Source organism: Eubalaena glacialis, chromosome 4 (genome assembly GCF_028564815.1).
Source record: "Eubalaena glacialis isolate mEubGla1 chromosome 4, mEubGla1.1.hap2.+ XY, whole genome shotgun sequence".
NCBI classification, from domain to species: Eukaryota; Metazoa; Chordata; class Mammalia; order Artiodactyla; family Balaenidae; genus Eubalaena; species Eubalaena glacialis.
In genome coordinates this window covers 107,996,751-108,015,136 of record NC_083719.1, presented here as the reverse complement: position 1 = coordinate 108,015,136, position 18,386 = coordinate 107,996,751, and the positions used below count along the sequence as shown (strand labels likewise).

General features: G+C 36.2%; 1 protein-coding gene across 1 annotated transcript in view; it reads right to left on the bottom strand.

The window, feature by feature from the left end:
* Positions 1–18,386, bottom strand: part of ADAMTS19 (ADAM metallopeptidase with thrombospondin type 1 motif 19) — a 302,428-nt gene that overhangs the window by 226,715 nt on the left and 57,327 nt on the right. Inside the window, exon 3 of the mRNA XM_061188127.1 lies at positions 12,211–12,376. Within this exon, the coding sequence (XP_061044110.1) occupies positions 12,211–12,376 (166 nt within the window). The remainder of the gene's footprint in view (positions 1–12,210; positions 12,377–18,386) is intronic.

Below are 18,386 nucleotides of genomic sequence, written 5' to 3'. Positions count from 1 at the left end.
TGAGCCGTGTGGATGAAAGGCTCTTGGTGCTCCAGCCAGGCATCAGGGCTGTGCCTCTGAGGTGGGAGAGCCAACTTCAGGACACTGGTCCACAAGAGACCTCCCAGCTCCACGTAATACCAAACGGTGAAAATCTCTCACAGATCTCCATCTCAACATCAAGACCCAGCTTCACTCAAAGACCAGCAAGCTACAGTGCTGGATACCCTATGCCAAACAACTAGCAAGAGAGGAACACAGCCCCATCCATTAACAGAGAGGCTGCCTAAAATCATAATAAGGCCACAGACACCCCAAAACACACCACCAGACGTGGACGAACCCACCAGAAAGACAACATCCAGCCTCATCCACCAGAACACAGGCACTAGTTCCCTCCACCAGGAAACCTACACAACCCACTGAACCAACCTTAGCCACTGGGGACAGATACCAAAAACAACGGGAACTACGAACCTGCAGCCTGTGAAAAGGAGACCCCAAACACAGTAAGATAAGCAAAATGAGAAGACAGAAAAATACACAGCAGATGAAGGAGCAGGGTCAAAACACACCAGACCTAACAAATGAAGAGGAAATAGGTAGTCTACCTGAAAAAGAATTCAGAATAATGATAGTAAGGATGATCCAAAGTCTTGGAAATAGAATAGACAAAATGCAAGAAACATTTAACAAGGACGTAGAAGAACTAAAGAGGAACCAAGAAACGATGACAAGCACAATAAATGAAATTAAAAATACTCTAGATGGGATCAATAGCAGAATAACTGAGGCAGAAGAACGGATAAGTGACCTGGAAGATAAAATGGTGGAAATAACTACTGCAGACCAGAATAAAGAAAAAAGAATGAAAAGAACTGAGGACAGTCTCAGAGACCTCTGGGACAACATTAAACGCACCAACATTCGAATTATAGGGGTCCCAGAAGAAGAAGAGAAAAAGAAAGGGACTGAGAAAATATTTGAAGAGATTATAGTTGAAAACTTCCCTAACATGGGAAAGGAAATAGTTAATCAAGTCCTGGAAGCACAGAGAGTCCCATACAGGATAAATCCAAGGAGAAACACACCAAGACACATATTAATCAAACTATCAAAAATTAAATATAAAGAAAACATATTAAAAGCAGCAAGGGAAAAACAACAGATAACACACAAGGGCATCCCCATAAGGTTAACAGCTGATCTTTCAGCAGAAACGCTGCAAGCCAGAAGGGAGTGGCAGGATATACTTAAAGTGATGAAGGAGAAAAACCTACAACCAAGATTACTCTACCCAGCAAGGATCTCATTCAGATTTGATGGAGAAATTAAAACCTTTACAGACAAGCAAAAGCTGAGAGAGTTCAGCACCACCAAACCAGCTTTACAACAAATGCTAAAGGAACTTCTCTAGGCAAGAAACACAAGAGAAGGAAAACACCTACAATAACAAACCCAAAACATTTAAGAAAATGGGAATAGGAAAATACATATTGATAATTACCTTAAATGTAAATGGATTAAATGCTCCCACCAAAAGACACAGACTGGCTGAATGGATACAAAAACAAGACCCATATATATGCTGTCTACAAGAGACCCACTTCAGACCTAGAGACACATACAGACTGAAAGTGAGGGGATGGAAAAAGATATTCCATGCAAATGGAAATCAAAAGAAAGCTGGAGTAGCAATTCTCATATCAGACAAAATAGACTTTAAAATAAAGACAATTACAAGAGACAAAGATGGACACTATATAATGATCAAGGGATCGATCCAAGAGGAAGGTATAACAATTGTAAATATTTATGCACCCAACATAGGAGCACCTCAATACATAAGGCAAATACTAACAGCCATAAAAGGGGAAATCGACAGTAACACAATCATAGTAGGGGACTTTAACACCCCACTTTCACCAATGGACAGATCATCCAAAATGAAAATAAATAAGGAAACACAAGCTTTAAATGATACATTAAACAAGATGGACTTAATTGATATTTATAGGACATTCCACCCAAAAACAACAGAATACACATTTTTCTCAAGTGCTCATGGAACATTCTCCAGGATAGATCATATCTTGGGTCACAAATCAAGCCTTGGTAAATTTAAAAAGATTGAAATCGTATCAAGTATCTTTTCCGACCACAACGCTATGAGACTAGATATCAATTACAGGAAAAGATCTGTAAAAAATACAAACACATGGAGGCTACACAATACACTACTTAATAACGAAGTGATCACTGAAGAAATCAAAGGGGAAATCAAAAAATACCTAGAAACAAATGACAATGGAGACACAACGATCCAAAACCTATGGGATGCAGCAAAAGCAGTTCTAAGAGGGAAGTTTATAGCAATACAAGCCTACATCAAGAAACAGGAAACATCTCGAATAAACAACCTAACCTTGCACCTAAAGCAATTAGAGAAAGAAGAACAAAAAAACCCCAAAGCTAGCAGAAGGAAAGAAATCATAAAGATCAGATCAGAAATAAATGAAAAAGAAATGAAGGAAATAATAGCAAAAATCAATGAAACTAAAAGCTGGTTCTTTGAGAAAACAAAATTGATAAACCATTAGCCAGACTCATCAAGAGAAAAAAGGAGAAGACTCAAATTAATAGAATTAGAAATGAAAAAGGAGAAGTAACCACTGACACTGCAGAAATACAAACGATCATAAGAGATTACTACAAGCAACTCTATGCTAATAAAATGGACAACCTGGAAGAAATGGACAGATTCTTAGAAATGCACAACCTGCCAAGACTGAACCAGGAAGAAATAGAAAATATGAACAGACCAATCACAAGCACTGAAATTGAAACTGTGATTAAAAATCTTCCAACACACAAAAGCCCAGGACCAGATGGCTTCACAGGCGAATTCTATCAAACATTTAGAGAAGAGCTAACACCTATCCTTCTCAAACTCTTCCAAAATATTGCAGAGGGAGGAACACTCCCCAACTCATTCTACGAGGCCACCATCACCCTGATACCAAAACCAGGCAAAGATGTCACAAAGAAAGAAAACTACAGGCCAATATCACTGATGAACATAGATGCAAAAATCCTCAACAAAATACTAGCAAACAGAATCCAACAGCACATTAAAAGGATCATACACCATGATCAAGTGGGGTTTATTCCAGGAATGCAAGGATTCTTCAATATACGCAAATCAATCAACGTGATACATCATATTAACAAATTGAAGGAGAAAAACCATATGATCATCTCAATAGATGCAGAGAAAGCTTTCGACAAAATTCAACACCCATTTATGATAAAAGTCCTGCAGAAAGTAGGCATAGAGGGAACTTTCCTCAACATAATAAAGGCCGTATATGACAAACCCACAGCTAACATTGTCCTCAATGGTGAAAAACTGAAACCATTTCCACTAAGATCAGGAACAAGACAAGGTTGCCCACTCTCACCACTATTATTCAACATAGTTTTGGAAGTGTTAGCCACAGCAATCAGAGACGAAAAAGAAATAAAAGGAATCCAAATTGGAAAAGAAGAAGTAAAGCTGTCACTGTTTGCAGATGACATGATACTATACATAGAGAATCCAAAAGATGCTACCAGAAAACTACTAGAGCTAATCAATGAATTTGGTAAAGTAGCAGGATACAAAATTAATGCACAGAAATCTCTTGCATTCCTGTATACTAATGATGAAAAATCTGAAAGTGAAATTAAGAAAACACTCCCGTTTACCATTGCAACAAAAAGAATAAAATACCTAGGAATAAACCTACCTAAGGAGACAAAAGACCTGTATGCAGAAAATTATAGGACACTGATGAAAGAAATTAAAGATGATACAAATAGATGGAGAGATATACCATGTTCTTGGATTGGAAGAATAAACATTGTGAAAATGACTCTGCTACCCAAAGCAATCTACAGATTCAATGCAATCCCTATCAAACTACCACTGGCATTTTTCACAGAACTAGAACAAAAAATTTCACAATTTGTATGGAAACACAAAAGACCCCGAATAGCCAAAGCAATCTTGAGAACGAAAAATGGAGCTGGAGGAATCAGGCTCCCTGACTTCAGACTATATTACAAAGCTACAGTAATCAAGACAGTTTGGTACTGGCACAAAAACAGAAATATAGATCAATGGAACAGGATAGAAAGCCCAGAGATAAGCCCACGCACATATGGTCACCTTATCTTTGATAAAGGAGGCAAGCATATACAGTGGAGAAAAGACAGCCTCTTCAATAAGTGGTGCTGGGAAAATTGGACAGGTACATGTAAAAGTATGAAATTAGAACACTCCCTAACACCATACACAAAAATAAACTCAAAATGGATTAAAGACCTAAGTGTAAGGCCAGACACTATCAAACTCTTAGAGGAAAACATAGGCAGAACACTGTATGACATAAGTCACAGCAAGATCCTTTTTGACCCAGCTCCTAGAGAAATGGAAATAAAAACACAAATAAACAAATGGGACCTAATGAAACTTAAAAGCTTTTGCACAGCAAAGGAAACCATAAACAAGACCAAAAGACAACCCTCAGAATGGCAGAAAATATTTGCAAATGAAGCAACGGACAAAGGATTAATCTCCAAGATTTACAAGCAGCTCATGCAGCTCAATAACAAAAAAACAAACAACCCAATCCAAAAATGGGCAGAAGACCTAAATAGACATTTCTCCAAAGAAGAGATACAGATTGCCAACAGACACATGAAAGAATGCTCAACATCATTAATCATTAGAGAAATGCAAATCAAAACTACAATGAGGTATCATCTCACACCGGTCAGAATGGCCATCATCAAAAAATCTAGAAACAATAAATGCTGGAGAGGGTGTGGAGAAAAGGGAACACTCTTGCACTGTTGGTGGGAATGTAAATTGATACAGCCACTATGGAGAACAGTATGGAGGTTCCTTAAAAAACTAAAAATAGAACTACCATATGACCCAGCAATCCCACTACTGGGCATATACCCTGAGAAAACCATAATTCAGAAAGAGTCATGTACCAAAATATTCATTGCAGCTCTGTTTACAATAGCCAGGACATGGAAGCAACCTAGGTGTCCATCATCGGATGAATGGATAAAGAAGATGTGGCACATATATACAATGGAATATTACTCAGCCATAAAAAGAAATGAAATGGAGGTGTTTGTAATGAGGTGGATGGAGTTAGAGTCTGTCATACAGAGTGAAGTAAGTCAGAAAGAGAAAAACAAATACAGTATGCTAACACATATATATGGAATCTAAGGGAAAAAAAAAAAAAAAAAAAAAAGAGGTCATGAAGAACCTAGTGGCAAGATGGGAATAAAGACACAGACCTACTAGAGAATGGACTTGAGGATATGGGGAGGGGGAGGGGTGAGATGTGACAGGGTGAGAGAGTGTCATGGACATATATACACTACCAAATGTAAAATAGATAACTAGTGGGAAGCAGCCGCATAGCACAGGGAGATCAGCTCGGTGCTTTGTGACCACCTAGAGGGGTGGGATAGGGAGGGTGGGAGGGAGGGAGATGCAAGAGGGAAGAGATATGGCAACATATGTATATGTGTAACTGATTCACTTTGTTGTAAAGCAGAAGCTAGCACACCATTGTAAAGCAATTATACTTCAATAAAGATGTTTAAAAAAAAAAAAAAAAAAAAAGAAAGCTTATCGAATACCAACATGTGCTGATGATATAATGGCGAGCAAGACCAAATAAGTTCCCTGCATATAGGGAATCTAAATGAGCATTTGGCTTTGGAACATGACTTTGGAATCAGACAGACTGGACTTCTACCATTTATTAATTCTGCCACTTGGGAAACTAACATCACTCAGTCAGCCTTAGTTTCCTCATCTGTAAAATGAATAACAGTATCACCTGCTTTCTAGAGTTGTGGGTGGCTTATAGTAAGATCACATTTGTAAAATTCTTAGCACAGAGATTCATATAAATAAAATAATTCCATATATAAAAGACACCATGATTTTCATTTTGAAATCAGTGACAAAATAACGGTCGACTTGCCAGAAGTGCCTGAAGTGACTGACCCGTACATCCTAATGTCAGGCAGGTGCCCCTATTTACTCAAACTATACATGGGTTACACAGGAATTGGTTCTGCCTTCCATCAGGATCACATAGAAGTTATGACCTCAGGGTACCAGATTCCTCAAACAGGGCCAAATAAAAGCAGTAACCACAAATAAACATATTTATAAATTTAACTACATAAAAATGTAAAATTTCTGTTTATGAAAATATGCCACTATCAGAATGAAAAGCATGCAACCAAGTGGGAGAAGATATTTACAGTACTTTTCCATAATAAAGTAATAAAAAGCTACTCTAAATCAATGACAGATAACCCAACTGAAAAATGGGCCACAAATCTGAAGAGCCATTTCAGGAGCTCCAAATGGCTAATTAGCATATGAGAAGGTGCTCAATCGCATTAGTCTTCAGAGAAATGCAAATTAACCGCAGTAAATTAAATACATTAAAATCCCCAGATTGGCTAAACTAGAGATGATTAGCGCCTAGGAGTGGGCACAAGGGGGACATCTACGGTGCTGATATTTTGTATATTCTGATCTGAGTCGTACCTACGTGGTTATGTTCATCTTGGGAAAATTCAGCAGTTGGACACATCATTTGTGCAACTTCCTGTATGCATGTGGTACCTTAATAACGAATTTATGATTTTAACAGCTTTATTGAGGGGTAATTTACATGCCATAACATGTAGCCATTTAAATGTACAATTCAATTATCCTTGACAAGTTTTTACAATTGTGCAATGATCTCCGCAATCCATTGTTATATTAGCTATCACCTGTTCCTCTCCTTGCCATTTACCAAAATTCTGTTGATGTCACTAAATAGCTGTCATCTTCTTTCCCAAACTTGTACTAGTTGGCTGACATCTTTTATATGTTTGTATTCTAATTTTAGTGGAGTCCCCAGAAGTAAACATGTGTGTTTGGTGGAATCCCATGGATATAAAAACGTGTGTCCAGTTAGTCACGTTTCCATGAACATCTTTGTTTTGAATTTGTATGTATGCTTATAGTTCCAGTCCATCATCTTGGTTTCTGATAAATTCCCTTTTGTGAGTCTTGTTCCAGGTACTTTACCTTTGATGTCAATTCTATTCTATTCTATCCTATCCTATCCTACTACCTATTCCACCTTACTTGCCTTCTAACACCCCTTCATGATGCCAGGATTAGTTTATCTCTTCTATTCTTGAACTACTGGGTCCCTTCTATTACTAACTTCTAGGTCTAACTGAGTTAGCTCTGAGCTCTAACATGAAGTAGATCCTGCCACGATTGCTGGAAACTTCACTGTTCTCAGGTATCTCCATAAATTACGGTTTCTCCTTTTTTGTCACAGGGACACAGACTAAAAATCTATTTAACAAACAAAGTTTTATCCAAATGTCAAGTAGAGTCAGTTAACTAAGTTAACAAAAGTGTTACGAAAATAAATACAAAGGCTCCTTATTTAACAAAAATAAGCATTATATTATGAAACAAGAAAATGCAAAAGGACGAAAGCAACAGTAGCCATCTGCAACAGAATCACTATAGTTAAAAGTAAATTTTATGAATACATATTTAGTACCAGCAGTTAATACCAAAGACCTTCAGGAAGGACAGAATAAGAAATTGGTTTTATTAGTATCTTAAGATCTACAACAGTTAGGAATAAATTTTGTAGTTTTTCTAATTGTAATCGCAATCCTACTTATGGTTATATATTAGTATACTGTCATATAAACTTATAATATTTAGTAGGAGACATTCCTACAGGTATACGAAAAGGCTCATCTTGGCAGGGTCAACACCTAATAAACTGATTATGGGGGAAAGATAGATAGATAGATAGATACAGAGACACTCAGACACACAGATCTGGCAGCTCTCCTAGATGGCTACATCACTGATCTTCTGTGTAAAAATCACACAGTGGTAGGAATAGAAAGGATGAGATGATAGGCAACATATTAGAAAGCAGACATCACCCTCAGCAAAATTAATCAGACTAAAAAGAGGAAAAGGGAGGTGGTTAGAATTACTCTTTCTTGTTGCTGTTGTTTATGTGTGTGTGGGGTGTTTAGTGTTTATTTTCGAATGACTAGGTAGATAGTGGGGAATATCAGCAGAGCAGTTTGGGAGGAAAGATGATGGGTTCAGCCATAGATTTAGTAAGTCTGAGATGCCTGAGGGACATCTGAGTAGAAGTTACTAAACACATGACAGTCAGGAGAGAGGTTAAAATGGAGATAGAGTTTGGAACTAAACAATATGTAAGTGAAGTTGAACCCATGGATTTGGATTCTATCACCCCAGGGAAGCAAGTGGCGTGAGAAGTAGAAAGAAAAGGAGGAAGTCCTGGGAAATGCCTACATTTAGGGAGTGCACATATGGAAGAAGACATGCCCATGGAGGAGACAGAAACATAAGAAAAATAAAAGGAGAGCTAATATGAAACTGAGGGGATAATTATAAAATGCGGGGCTTTTCGACCATATCAAGAGTGATAAAGAGACCATGTAAGGGAGAGACAGAAAAATTTGTTACCTTTATTGCCCCAGCTAATGATAGCTGTGATGGCCCCAAACTGTCAGTGTGCTACATCCTTATTTGCACGTTATATTTAAATAGGCTATTTGGAACATTCTAGGTTTCTTAAGAATCCCAATACCATGATTCTATGACTCCATTATATAAGGTAGCCATTGTGTGTGAAAATCATGCATACTGAAGTTATCTTTTTATTAAGTTGCTTCCTTTGATGTCTTCATTGTCTACATCAACCACGTTGAGCTCATTCTTCATCTCCTCAATCCTGAGATCATTTTCTACCCAGATGCATGTATAAAAACAATGGAGTTGATACCACACGCTTTCAGTTAAAAGATCTTTAAATGTGTATTCACCAGTGCTCACCATGTGCTCCCCATAATACCCTCCACATACTGACAATCATCTCCACAACCGTTATGGTTGGCATATGGAAACTATTTCAGTAGGGGTTGGGTTAAGTTAGCTCTTAGAATAGAGATGATCTCTATATCCTGCTCAAATAGATCGGTCTTCTTCAATTCTATAAATCTCGTTCTTGTTCACACAGAGTAGCAGACATACTCACACGCTTATACTAAATGTTAAGGAATATATATTGATTGATAATGTCACTTGCCTGCTTACAGTCTTCAAAGACCACATTTTGCCTTCCAGATAAAGTCCTTATTACCACAGCCCCCAAGTCCCCTCATTATCTCATCCATGACTACTTTTCCAGGCCTGTGTCTCATGTCCACACTGTAGACATTGGATGCTTTCCCCTGCCTTTATACTTTTGTATTTATTGTTCCTTCTGCCTGAAATGCTCTTTCCCTGTCTAACAACGTCCACTAAATTTTCACATATGTTTTCCATTTTCATACATAATCTCATTTAATTTGGAAAACTGCCCTGAAGTTTGGGTACCACTACACCCATTTTGTATATTGTAAATGGAGCTTTGGAGAGATCAAGGAAGTTTTCCAAAGTCACACAGGTAAGGGGCAGCGGCATAAGGATGTGAACACATGCAGTCTGACCCCAAAGTCCATTTTCTTAACCTGCACACTCTGTTCCCTTTTCTCCCTATGGTCTGGATAAGTTTTACTTGATCTTTGAGGCTCAACCCCCCCCACCCCACACCAAATAACAGAAGCTTAGAATCTTGGGTACTGAGTCTGTCATAGTTCTTATTATAGATAGTATAATTACTCATTTACCAATTTGTCTAAAATAATACATTGGTCACCTCTTAAGAATAAGAGCTGTGTCATTTAGCTCTATATCCCTGTGAGGTGACTGGTCCTGCTTATGTTGCAAATAAAGAATTTAAGGTTCAAAAGTTCAAGGGAAGTGAAGAAGAGTATCTAGCTGGAGTGAGACTGAAGCTAGGCCTTGAATCCAGGGCCTCTGACTCTCAACCTCATGTGCCTTTCTTTCCTCTATGTTATCTGTTAATAAAAGAACACAACAAAGTCATCCTAAACTGTGAAGTGCCTGTTTAGAAAAAATATTTACGTAATCAATACATACAAACACAATACACTTAAGACATTAACATGATGAAGGGGAATAGGGCAAAGACCAAGTTGAATAAAAATACGCTTTATGATTCCATTGTGAAAAGGCAATTACTGCAACATTATCCAAATCTGAATCATGTTTTTAATATGTTAATATATCAGCTTGAAGTAAGAGGGGAAGAACTGCAATTAGACTTATGCTGATAAGTAAATGAATATTTTATTTCATGGATTGCTAATTTTAAAATGATTTTTAAATTTCTAGACCCTTAAAAAGCATCGAAAATAGTTAAGTTCAGTAAAGCATCCAACTGACGATAGCTTAGCACTCCTTCTATGCAAGTGCTTGATCCAAACAGGTCAATTAAGATATAACAGTCATGCCTTAAAAAAATTAGGAAATTTATGACCACAATGTCTGTCAAATATGAACTGTGTATTTATGCTTTATAAACCTATCAAAAATAAGAACTTTCTAGAAACGTTTCCTCCGTGCATAATGGCACACAAAGCCTGCTTTATGTCATCTGTATACATGAGTAATTAGAACAGCTGGAACTTACTATGATTCGAAAGTTGCATAGTGCAGATTTTCAGTATAACTCACACAAGGCAATCTCCTTAAATGGACTAAATCCAAGTTGTTGCTGTTATCATTTCACGATACAAAAACCTTTCTTTTGCTTGTTCATACTATGACTTTTGTTCAGCTGTTTTTTATCTCCATTGTGTCTACAGTTCATAGAATAGAGAAGAGGGATGTGTCTTATTTAAATTGACTTGATCATGTACGTTGAATAATGTGACACAGAGGTAGACTCACTTAACCACTTTTGAAGATAATTCCAATACAGACTGATATCATGAGCTTTTGCAAAAGAAAATAGAGATCAAAAATTAATTTGAGATAATTTATCTAAAGAGAAACACATTGAAAGTCTTTCTGAATTTGAACATACTAGACAATTGATGATATGAACATGCTATGGCCTCTGCAAATGTTACTTATTATCACAATTTGTATACCTAAATCAGCCTCAGATACCATAACCAATGTTAGAATTGCTATCTTGGCACTAACTACACTAACACCTAATTTTAAATCTCCAAGTCAAATTTTAAAGTCTTTACACCAAAAATTCTTCAATAAATTCATATTTCCTCAGATACTATATGGAAATATGTCTCATCTCAGTGAATATTCACTGAGATGTCTGGATTAGATGTCCAAATATTTTTCCTAGGGAAACCACTGAATGCTGACTATGACCTTCAGGTCCTACTTATGTAATAGAAATCATTCATTTTCCTTATCCTTCTTGCTAATGCCACAGATCTCTGCCAAAGGAAGTAATAAGGAAGTGTACAAAACAGTCACCCTATTTTACTTCTGTGAAAAATTGGCAGACAAACAGAGACCCGGATTTGATGGTTGGGAAAGTTTATGAGCCACTGAAACTTCCAGATTTAAAGTATTCTGACACTGAGAATAAAATTCAAAGAAGTAAATCCTGACTCTTCTTCCTATTCCTCTGCTAATTTTAACCTTCAAGATGATTTTTACTTGAGTCAAACAGAAAAAGAAGAAAAAGTAGAAGATGCTTCTGGTCAAAGTAAAGAGATATCTATGATGTTCTCAGGGAGGTGGACTGAAATAAGACCATGAGCTCACAGTATTCAGTTTCAGGAAATCTGGAATTCTCTCGGTGTCATTTCTATTCCAGTGAGGGGAACAGTATCCCATGAGTATCCCTCTTGAGGGATATAGAGCATGTAATATATTAATATCTGAAGTCCTTTTGAGTTTCTATTTTTTGATATTAAAATGTACTATTTCATAGAAAACTAAAAGATAAGTCTAAAAAAGATATGTAATTGTCATTAACCAAGAGAGATTCCATATTAACAAGATAAAGCTGGTGGATGGATGGATAGACAGAAAGATAGAGAGGGAGGGAGGGAGGGAGGGAGAGAGGGAGAGAGGGAGAGAGGGAGAGAGGGAGAGAGGGAGGGAGGGAGGGAGGGAGGGAGGGCGGGGGGATTTATTAAAGGATTCATCTCACATTGCATATTTATTTAAACCCTTTTAGGAGAAGGCATTACCTGAAATGACACCACAGTAATGACTGTGAGGAGCTGACTTCTCTGTGACTTTTTCCTCCATGGACCTTTTCTGCCTATATACACGGTGTGGGTGACCCGTTATGGCCATTGTATCATTGAGTGGTTCAATAAATATGAAGTCCTCATTGAGCTGTATGAATCCCATCTGGAATATATAACGTAGAAAGATACGTATGAAATATCATTCGAATAAGTTACTTTCTGGGTTCTCCCACTCACATCCACTCTGTTTTCTTCCACGTATGTGCATACGTTTTTCTAGTGAAGCTATGTTAGCAACCCCACTAATAAGGTAACTGTCTTCGCATTTTACTACTTCATCTTTAGGTACTTTATTGCACTAGCATAAACTTCATTTAGTTAGCCTTAGCCTGTGTGGGAGGCTAGATGCCAGCAACAGATGCACAGTAAAAATTCTGGAATGTTAAAGGCTCACTTTGGGAGACCCATGGGGTCACTTACATGTACAGCATGTACAGAAGAGCAATATAGTTTTTAATTGCATACACAGGACAGTACAACATTTTGACAATCATTATTTAATAAAATAATTCATGTAACATACCACGGTAAATGTAGGACACATAACATTAAAGTTATTATATAAAATACTCTTAAGTCTTCTACTAAACATTTTTGAAAACCCTTGAACAATAAATTACAGAAAAAATGAAGCATCACTTACATAAACAAGTTTCATTTCATACAATGCCATATTTTAAAGTTAGCCAGTTGTGGACAGAGGGCTAAAAACTGTAAAATATGATTATGATCAGCAAAAAGAACTTATAACAAGTAGGTATTCTTTTATTATACTGAAGCTAAGCCTAGTCATTTCTTCCCTTCCTTTTTTAGAATATAAATTTGAATTATAACTAGGAAAATATTTTACATGGAAGAATATATAACTTGATCTTTCCAATTTTCATTGTTTTACTCTACTGCAATATATATATAATGTATATTTGATTTATATTGTTAACTCTTTAGTAAACAATTTTTAAGAAATAATTCCCTAGAACCTGCATTATTCATACCCAATATGCTAATATGAAAGTTATCAAATACTGTTTTGCATTAACTTTATAAAAATCATATACAGTTCATTTTAATTTGATTCACATATAATTAACATAGTAATATAATTATTTCTTCAGATACAGTAGTTGTTCCAAACTGAATATATTTTTAAAATCTAGGCTAAAAAAAACTTTTCCTTAGAAGAAGAGGTCTTTTTGGTTTGTTTTAATTACTAAAGTGTATTGCATCTTCTATATGGAAAGACCAGGTGATTGCCAATATGCTGATTTTATTCTGTACATTTTATTCTTTATATCAGAAAAGATATAAGATACCTCTTCTTCTTATATAAGATATAAGATACCTATTCTACCTATATAAGATACCAATTCTACCTGAAGAATATCTTCATTATATGATAACTAAAGAATATCATTATATGATAACTAATGAATATCTTCATTATAAGATAACTAAAGAATAAATCTAAAAATCCTCATCAACTTCATTTTATTGAAGTTTTTATATCACTAATAAAATTCTCAAGTACTAGGATGGCAGCTCCACCACCTAGACTTGTCCCCTTCTCCTCTCTCTCTTCCTGCCTTTTCCTGTCTCTTTCCCAGTTTCTCTCCCTCTCTTGTTCACACACACACGTGCACACATGCACACACACATACATCATTTGTGCGTGGGGATAATGCAAAAAAAAGATTTACTCTAATGATTCTTTCAAAATATCAGGCAAGTATATATTTGGGGCATTTTTGTGTAATTTTAATATGACTTTCAATGAGTTCTTTTATTTTCCATACATGTTTTCATTCTCTCAAATATGAAATCAGCTTGAATTTTAAAGTAATTACATGAAACACAAAAAATTTTCCCTAGAGCCTAATTTGATGGGAATAAAAGAGTATCAAATATTTTAAAATTTAAGTAATAATTATTAAAGATGTAGTACATCTACACATGGATTGATAAGCAGTGTCATATTATCATTGATCCAGATTGTGAAAATACAGAACTGTGTTTCTCTTGTCTTATATGTAAATGTGATTCTGAGGTTCAGTCAGTATTCAAGGCCACTAATAAAACTGACAGTGTGACTGATGACTAAGATAATAATTGTTATGATGCTCAGTTTCCCTAAATCATAAATTTGCAATCTGATATATTTTTTCAACGGGTTATAAGCATGGTAAGATTTATAACAATAAACCCTATAAACTTTAATTGCATACTATCAGATAAAATTTAATGACCTCAAGAACAGATTCTGGATTTAAGATTATTTCGGTTCATAACCTACTACTAGCATGTAACTATGAGAAAGTTACAGCATCTTTATACAACAGCTTCATAGCGTTGTTTGGAACATTTTTTAAAAGCATTTTTTAAGCACATGTAATGCTCCTGTCATAGAATCAGATACTGAGTAACCCGCTCAATAAATGTTCATTATAATTTTTATTTTATTAATAAGGATAATCATAATAAATATAAGCAGCCAAACATTTGAGATTGGACTGAAGGGCTCAGAGAGTCCAAAGAATTAAAATTTATTCATCTTTGTATCCCCACACTAGCATATTAAATACTGTCTGAAATAAATGTGGTCTTTTTTTTTTAGTTACGATTTGGAAACGTCTTCATAACACAGCATTCTCTGTTGTGTTAGGATTTTATCTATACACATTTTTAAAAACAAGGTCACTTTTAAAAAGAAAAAAATGTTGGAATAATTATAAATGATGACTCATTCATTCAACACATATTTACTGTCTGACCACAGTGTGCCAGACTCATTTCACTCTAGGGCATATTTAGCATCAAGTGTTCAGGTTCTCTACAGGGAAGGGTTTTCTATCTGAGACCAGAATACTATCTAACAGCAGAGGAAGTGCTCTAGCTTGGGTTGGTATCTTTCAAGCAGAATTGCAGGAAATTATGAAGTTTTCTGTGTCCCCACAAAGGGCTCACCTATTCCACTAACAAAATGGATTGTTTTATCTGTGCTATGAATTTACAAGCCATGGAAGAACACAAATTCACATCAACCTCTCTTTACAAGTCCTCCTGTGTTTGACAATCCACAATTAGGCAGCATGCACTTCAGTGCAAATACTGTCCTTTCAATTTTAGAAGGGAAGAAAATTAATTGTGTATTGACATGGCACAATACAGTCTCTAAAATAAATGCGAACTATATAAGAATTTTCTCCCAGATTGCCCTTTTTAGATTTTTCAAAATGATTTTAACAATTTTGAGATATTTCATGCACACATTTGGAAATGAAATTAAAAGTTGTTCCCTGCCTTGTTCCAGTCATCATGTACATTTTCTCATACAATGGCATCTGTTCTATTGTCACGGAATCTTATTCTCTGATTTGACAATTCAGCAAACATTTCAGTATTTTGCAAATCTACCACTGCTTATGTGAAAATACGTTACCAGCCATTTCTTGTCTTACTGGTTCTGATATTTTACTTTCTCTATTTAGATGCCCCTGTGCTTTTTAAAACAACCATTAACACTGATCTCCATGAAGGTGTCCTGACACTGCCACCAACTTCTAATTACAATATGAAATTTGATTTGGCCAATGTGCATAGATTTTTATATACTGTTGCTTCAATTCACCAAATACAAACGTTTCATTGGTTCAAATTCAAATTAACTATGTCTACTAAAGAGATGAACAGAGTCTAAAGTCCTAATGCATATGTCACAAGCATACATTAAAAATGACTAAAAAAATTAGAAAGCAACCTGGCACTCTCCAGTCTTGTTTCCATTCCTACCAGGTTAACTACTTCAGTTCCCCTGCCTCACTTCCTATTCACTTAAGGATCTGAATCACTACTATAACTACTACCTCGTTTTCTTTTCATTCTTCTATGTTCCTTTTTTGGAAATTTTCTTTATTTTCCAGAACCTCAGTTTTCTAAGTAAACTTTGCGTGTACTGGCTGAAGGTCTATATCTGAGGCTCAAACTGCATATGGTGAGGGTCTTTAATAATATCCTATTTTTAAAAAATCTATAGCATATCACAAGTAGTAAATACCATTAGTGTGTGGTAGATCATTATAATTTCAGGCTGTAAGAAGACTGGAGGGATAACAGAATTCGGATAAAACTAGAGGTAAGTTGCTCCTTATGAGAGGGTAAAGGGCAAAGAGGACGTGGAATCTAGGAAATAGTTTAAGAAGATGCCTGGCTTGAGTAGAGAAATAGGAAAATGTAGCCAAAAGATAAGATGAACCAATATAACTGAAAACATTAAATGACAAATTTCTTGACAGGAAAAGGAAAATCAATGTCCTGAGGGTCTGAGGATTTTTAGCCCATTGTCTGACTATAAAGTATATTAGAGAATCTCTGAGATAGAAGCATAAGTGTTTTGACTTCTAAAAAGCAGTAACAGAAGTTGCTGAAAGGATCTGGCATCAGTATACTGCTTGTAAAAATATTTTATACAAATGTCTCATACTCTACATGATGTGTACTTCACACATGTTAAGTTTGACTATTTTTGAAAAAATTCTCTTGTATGGTAGTGCTATAGTATACATCTCATTAAGTAAAGTATATAGTTTAAAACGTAAGCATAATATAGGGATTGACATAAATTATAATAGTATAAATTTATTTTATGCTTTATTCAAATAAAACATCATTTTCAATATTCCTGTAAATGGGAGTGGTTTTTCATGCCTTTGTATATTCTATACATACCCATAAATCTGCAGGAAAACACACTTCTGACGCCGTATCTATCCTATTACCATATCATACTAAAATACTCTCTTGACTCGATCTTTTCAAGGTTTCCGCTTTACGCCATGAGGATCAACTCCAAATGAAGATATATAAGTTATAAGATCATGATAAACTCTTGCCTACTTCTCCATTTAAACTTCACACATAACCACCACAGACAAATTTTATTGTGTGAACAAACTTTATATTTTAACAATTTCAGAATAACTTTTAGTTGCACGGTCACATCTTGGTACGCTGCACATGCTGTTTTCTCTTTGCAGAAAGTCACTGTTGGTATGGAGAGTTATTTCTTCAAAATCAAGCCAACCCTATCCTCTCTCCAAAGTAGCCACCGCCTGCTCTATCCACTTCTGTACCTTTTCTGTTCTTTCACTAGTAGGCCCCCTGTAAATGTTGCTTGCAGGACCCTCTGATTAGACCATGAGCTATTTCAGGGAATGCTTGGGGTGCAGTGCTCGTCATCATGCCTCAATGAGCAAGGACGGTACATAGCAGGTGCTCAGGCAATGCTGTTTTAACTCAATGTATTCTTCCCTTTTGAGATAAAAGAAAATGTATCTATTTGCTGATCTGAACAACATTCTACCTGTGACTCCATCTGGGGGAAAATTACAATTTGATTTCTTCCTCTGGCATTTCCAGTGTTGCTTTCCTGGTGTGTCCAAGTTTTATCTTTAGGAAAAGTTTTCATGTGACCACACTGTTAACATAATTCCATTTACTTTCCCTGCCAAAGGGGCTTCAAAAAGAATCATGAAATGACAATGGTAGAAGGAAACTTAGAATCATCTGGCCATCTGGAGTTTTAAAATCAAGAAAACCAAGGCTTAGAAATCTTGCATGACTTGCCTAAAATCACACAGAGAGTTCATGGGAATGTCAGGGCTAGAAGCTAAGCCTCCCAATTTCCAAATTGATATCTGGTTTTAATACATCACTCTAATAAATCTGCTCGCTACCTACCTTCTCCTTACATTTCCACCCACATTCTAGTTTCCTCCACTGAACTGGGAAATTGTCCTGAGGCCACCCATCATGTCCTTTCCTTTATTCTCCTCCCTCGGGCATTTGACCCTTGACAACTTTTCTCCTCCACGAATATTCCGTGACTCTACGTCTCTTGTTCTCTAGCAACTGTTTCTATTTCCTTAAACAGATCCTGTTCCTCACTCCAAAGCAGGTCTCCAGTCAGCAATCGGTTCTCTGCATTTATCCCTCCCAAGGGATTTATAACCCCCAATGGAAATGATTCCCAAACCCCCCACCCAGGCCACTGCTTCCATTGCATGGACATCCCCCCACACTAGCACCTCCTCTCTGAGTCTGTATCTCTATGCATGACC